At 34.5% G+C, this 5,770-nt stretch overlaps 1 protein-coding gene across 1 annotated transcript; it reads right to left on the bottom strand.

Moving 5' to 3' along the window:
• Nucleotides 1-1,310: 1,310 nt before the first annotated feature.
• LOC114695995 (olfactory receptor 4K15) lies at nucleotides 1,311-2,330 on the bottom strand. The gene has a single exon (XM_028873513.1). The coding sequence runs from the start codon at nucleotides 2,310-2,312 to the stop codon at nucleotides 1,338-1,340; it is 975 nt and encodes a 324-aa protein (XP_028729346.1). The 5' UTR covers nucleotides 2,313-2,330; the 3' UTR covers nucleotides 1,311-1,337.
• Between the last annotated feature and the right edge of the window lie 3,440 nt (nucleotides 2,331-5,770).

The raw sequence follows: 5,770 nt of genomic DNA, 5'->3' as shown, positions 1-5,770 counted from the left end.
CAAAACAGTGCTAATATTTATGTCTGTCCTCATGACAGATCACTCATCTTATCTGATTCTCAAAATTATTCTATTCTAATATTGCAATCTAGCCATACCATTTTCCTGTTATCCATGCTTTTTAATAATTTTACCTAATTCTAGTGCCATATCCAAAGATGAATATTAAGAAAAATGTTCATTGGTGCATACACCAATAAAAAGTTCTTTCACCCATTCATTTCTGGTATCTCTGAATGAAGCTTCAAAGGAGCAACAGCCTATTTGTTTTCATATATAAAGAGGTATAAAAGTCCTTTCTGAGGATGAAAATTAAATTACTACTTTTTCTCTCGACTGGCCATGACAATTCTTCCATGAGCTCCAAAAACATAATGGAGACAAAGGTATTTTGTGACATATGTATATTATATATGTTCAGAAGTGATTATTCATACAACTTGATGGTACCTTTGGACCTGCCTATGCCAAACTAGATGTAGGAGTAAACATATGATGATTTCTTGGATTTGTTGATGGAAACAGTAAATTCCTAAATAATGGGCAGTTTTAAAAACATGTCTATTAGGTAACCCATGGTAAGAACTCTTGGTTCTTATAAAGTTTCAGTAACATCTAAGGATTTATTTTTTTTTTCAAGCAGTATTAGGGCTTTATTTACAAGATACAAGGTTCTGCCCAGGAATTGATGTGCATAATCTCTTTGGCTTGTCTAAACAATCCATTCATGTTCTTACCTATTGTAATTAAGTTCCATTTACTTTGATTCCTTTGTACATAAAATCCGAGTGTTGTGGAACCTGGTACTGAATAGTAAACTCTGTGCACGGACCCAGTGAATGCAAACCATTGTGACTAACATTAAATTCCAGTCAGCACATGGAATTCACAGAAAGCTACATTATGGCAGGAGAAAAATGAACATAGAACTAGAAAAAGCAACAAGTACGCATCACTCGTCTTTTGTTTGAAAATCTGGTTTTAGAAAATGCATTTCTTTTTTTACAAACAAATGTACTTGATAGTTTGAATATAAATTATATTTTCCAACCACACACAGCAAAAATATTTACAATTCAATAAATGCAATAACTACATTCATATTAAAGCAGACCTTTTATTTTAAAGCCATCTTAATTTTTAAAACAAGAACAAACAACAGCAAAGTACAAAAGTAGTTGGAAGAACATTAAATTTCATGAAATACGTTCTGCCGATTACTCTTATCATAAGCCCTCAAATATCTCCACATGTTAATTGACTAACTTTACAAATAACAGCAATTCCATTTTGGAAATGTCCAGAGACAAAACAAGAATGCTTCCAGCCCTGTAATTTTACTTTGTTTCCATAATAAGAACATTTCTAATCAGTGCAGAAACCTGTCCAGGCTTCAGATATCGACTCCTCAGCTTTGACATTGCTGCTTTTACTTCTTTGTTTCTCAAAGTGTAGATAACTGGGTTTAATATGGGTGTAAAGATGGTGTAGAACACAGCAAGGACTTTGTCAACTGAATAACTGCTAAAGGGCCACACATAGATGAAGATGCATGGTCCAAAGAAGAGTGTGACTACGGTGATGTGAGCAGTTAGGGTGGAGCGGGCCTTGGCCATGCTAGCAGAGGAGCGATTCCTAACTGTAATGAGAATCACAGTGTAGGAGACAACCAAGAGGAGAAATGAACTCATGGAGAGAAAGCCACTATCTGCAACTATCAGTAAGCTGACAACATAAGTGTCTAGGCAAGCTAACTTGGTCACCAGTGGGAGATCACAGAAAAAACTGTCTACCTCGTTAGGACCACAAAATGGCAAGTTAACAGTGAATGCCAACTGGCTAGTTGTATGAATGAAACCCACACACCAGGAGATGATGACCAGAATAATACACACACGGCGACTCATGATTGTCATATAGTGGAGAGGTTTGCATATTGCAACATAGCGATCGTAGGCCATGGATACAAGAAGTACCATTTCACCACCAGTAAAGAGATGAACAAAGAAAATCTGAGCCAAGCAGGCATTAAAGGATATAGTTTTTCGTTCAACCAGAAAGTCAGCAAGCATTTTGGGTGTAGCAAAAGAGGCCACACATATATCTATAAAAGATAAATTTGCAAGCAGAAAGTACATGGGTGTATGAAGTCGAGAGTCTGAAGTCACTGTGAGGATAATGAGGAAGTTGCCCAGCAGAATTGCTAAGTACAGGAGTGAAAATATGAGAAATAAGAAAGGTTGGAGCTCCTTTGAACTTGACAGGCCCAACAGCACAAACTCTGTTACCCGAGAGTAATTTGTTTCATTCATTGACTTTGGAAGAATTTGTCTTCAGTTGCTGAATAGAAACAGAACAGAAATCAATCGATTAAATAAGTTTGGCTTGCTTTCTCAATTACAGTTCATATTTCAAAGATTATTCTTTTTAATGTTTTTATCCATGGAGTTATTCAAAACTACATGAATAATGCCATAAAATGTTGTATGAATCTAGTCATATATAGTCTGAAATCAGTCCAAGTGAATACATGGTTTTGAGGAACCTGACTATAGTCATCCTTGAACAGAAGATAAGGATCAGAAGGACACTGAGGCCTGGGAGCACTCTTGCTGATGTGGCTGATGACAGTGTTCACCTTGCAAAAGCTTAGTGAAATGTACACTTCTTGTTTTGCCATTTTACAACCACGCTTTGTGTTTATGAAGTTTATAGCTGCAAAGACAGACAATTCTGGATTTGCGTAAATTAGCTAATCTATGAAACGGACCCTCACCCTGAGTAACTGCATATTATCTCCTCCTCTCCAACTACAAATTCTGTAAAGGAAAATACCAAGTCCTGGCGTAAATGGAAAATACAGAACTTCAGAGAATTTTTCTTCTGGTCATTCAGATCATCATACAGTTTCTCCTTACAATGAAATCAGATATATTTGTTCCTGTCAGCTAAGCCTGGAGAATCTAATCTTTTTCATACACAGTCACTAGTGTTAGTAATCACAGGAATTTATTGGGACACACACACACACACACACACACACACACACACACACACACTGATTTGAAAATCCCCAAGAATAATTAAGTTTAGGGAGAGTGATTATGTATCATAGGAATTTATGCTGCAGGAATTTTTTCTTCCTACATGGATAATATGTCTTATTTTATCTGAACTTTATCCCTTTTATCTTGTTTTTACACATATAAGTGATCTATAACCCACAGACCTTTAGAGAAATGAGAAAATTAGAAAGCAGTCTGCAAAAGGTCAATAGATTATCTCAATTTGAAAATCATCACATCTAAATCAGGTCTTGAAAGATGTGTTTTTATTATTTCTAGACACTGGCAACTATAAATATCAATGTCTTCTTAGATCAAAACTGCTTGAGTTTCACTGGGTGAGTTACACATAGGGCAATAAATGATGAATAATCTTAATTAATTTCCAGAAACAAACTCAGAGAATAACTTTTGTATTTCATGTCTCCAACTTGTCAGCACCCTGCAATGAACTAATTTGTGTTTTATCACTTTTACCATCAAAGCAAGCACACCAAGGTATTCAGAAATGTTTAAGAAGTAGAGTTTTAAAGCAGAGCATCCTATAGAAAAAAATATATATAATAGAATCTTTTATTTTTGAGAAGGTACCACAATTTTTTTTCTGAACCTTCTTTTTTTTTTTAAGCTTTCTTTTATTTTTTCCGAAGTCCCAACTCTTAGATACCTGCCACAGAGGACACTTGTAGGCAGGAAAGGGAGTAATACAGATGGAAACATCTTGCTGGAATTTTCATATAAACCCCTTAAGGGAGAGTAAGTGTGAAAGAATCAGAAGGAACTTCCTAGAGCAATGTGACAGAGGCATTTGTGAGCAGAAAATTTAAAATACAGTATAAAGTTCAATCATATAAGTAGGTCAAATCAAGAATCAGCCTTCACTAACTCCTCTGACTTTCCTGTAAAGTTGATTTCTCACACTGACTGTGATTTCTGGGACTCTTGGAAAGCTTTAGGAAAATCTAGAACCAAGTTTCTTAGTGTCTGAAATAAAAGCTGTGGGAGTGTGTACTCTAAATGTATTTCCCATGTAAATTTAAATTCTCTGTTCACAAATGCCTCTGTCACATTGCTCTAGGAAGTTCCTTCTGATTCTTTCACACTTACTCTCCCTAATGGGGTATTTATGAAAATCCCAGCAAGATGTTTCTACTTGTATTATTATTTTTCCTGCCTGTAAAGATCCTATTTGAGAGTTGGGACTTCTGAGAAATAAAACAAAGGTTTAAAAAAGAAGGTTCAGGAAAAAAATGTACCTTCTCAAAAATCAAATGTTCTATTATAGATTTATATCTGCTTCTATAAAGAGTATAGGTCAGTATTATTGATCCCTTGATAATTCAGAGAAGTTAATAAAATCAATTGCCTTCTTTGGCTGGCACATTATATATTAGATGAAAAGTGTTAACATTTTATCTGAAATAAATTCTATATTGATGAAAGCCAGAAATGATATGTCAGTATAATTGTGTTATTGGGCATCTACAAATCACTGCCTGGGTCCTTTAACCTCTTAAGACTCATCATCCTTACATGTTAATCAGACTATCCTAAAAAAAAATCACCAAATTTGCCTCCCAATTGATTACTTAGGTGATGAGTCAATGATTTCTAAGAATTTATAATTACTGTTAAGTTATAGTGTGTTGTCTTAGATTATTCTAATTTATTCTAAGCTAGTTATTATTTGATAATTTCACATTGCTGGCATAACTCAGACTAAAATATGTTTCCAATTAGATGTGCTCATGTTTATTGATTTTGGTTCTTACAATATTTAAAGATGAACCATGCCTGAAGATTTAGAGGGGCAGAGTGATCTTCAATTTCCCGATTTTTGCAATTTTAATCTATAAATTTTTCTGCAGGACTATTACTCAGATATTAGAACTGATAGATGAAGTGAGGAAGAATATGTAGTTTACAAGAGTCACAAAGCTTTCTGTTCCATGGATGCACCTTTCACCAACTTTTAAACATTTCTGTCCTCTTACTTTCCAACTCAAGACAAATAGGTGTGTCACATTGCTAGTAGTGGACACATTTTGATACATTGTCTTTGCATACATACAAAAACACTTTGCTTGTTTGATTTTAAGTGGAAAATATGTAGCTATCCTGTAATCTACTGTAGTCATTAACAATTGGAAAGATTTAGTTGCTATACATCACTACAGGGATAACATAACATTTAGTTTTTGGGAAAAAAATAGGAAGAAATAAGTTGAATGTCTGTAGCCACAAGGGTCTGCTTTCTAGTAGATCAGCTGTAGTTGTATGTGGGGGTTCTAAGGAGCTGGAGAGCACTTAGATAGCCAAAAATCTGAAATGGGGAAAAGACAATTAAAAAGAATTCAAAATAAATAATGTTTTACAGAATTTGCAAAAGACTTTGCCTAACTCTAGATATAGGATGCTTCTGTTCACAAAAAATAAATTAGATAACCACAAATAACTTTCAGCATCCTCCAGAAATTAACACCTATGATGAATATTCACATTTCTTGGTTTACATTGCATATATAATGTATATATACATTTACTTACATGTCATAAGAATGTGTCTCCTGACTTATCTCATCTTATAGTTCCAGAAAAAAAAAAGTGATCTTTTTTAAAAGCACCAACCAAGAGCAGCACAATACCGCAGGAGCCAATATATAGGTGAGGAAGACAGGAAACCCATGCCTTTCCCAATTTAATTT

Source organism: Peromyscus leucopus, chromosome 9, assembly GCF_004664715.2.
Source record: "Peromyscus leucopus breed LL Stock chromosome 9, UCI_PerLeu_2.1, whole genome shotgun sequence".
NCBI lineage: Eukaryota > Metazoa > Chordata > Mammalia > Rodentia > Cricetidae > Peromyscus > Peromyscus leucopus.
Note: the sequence above shows the minus strand (reverse complement) of the source record. Positions and strands in the feature narration are given on the sequence as shown.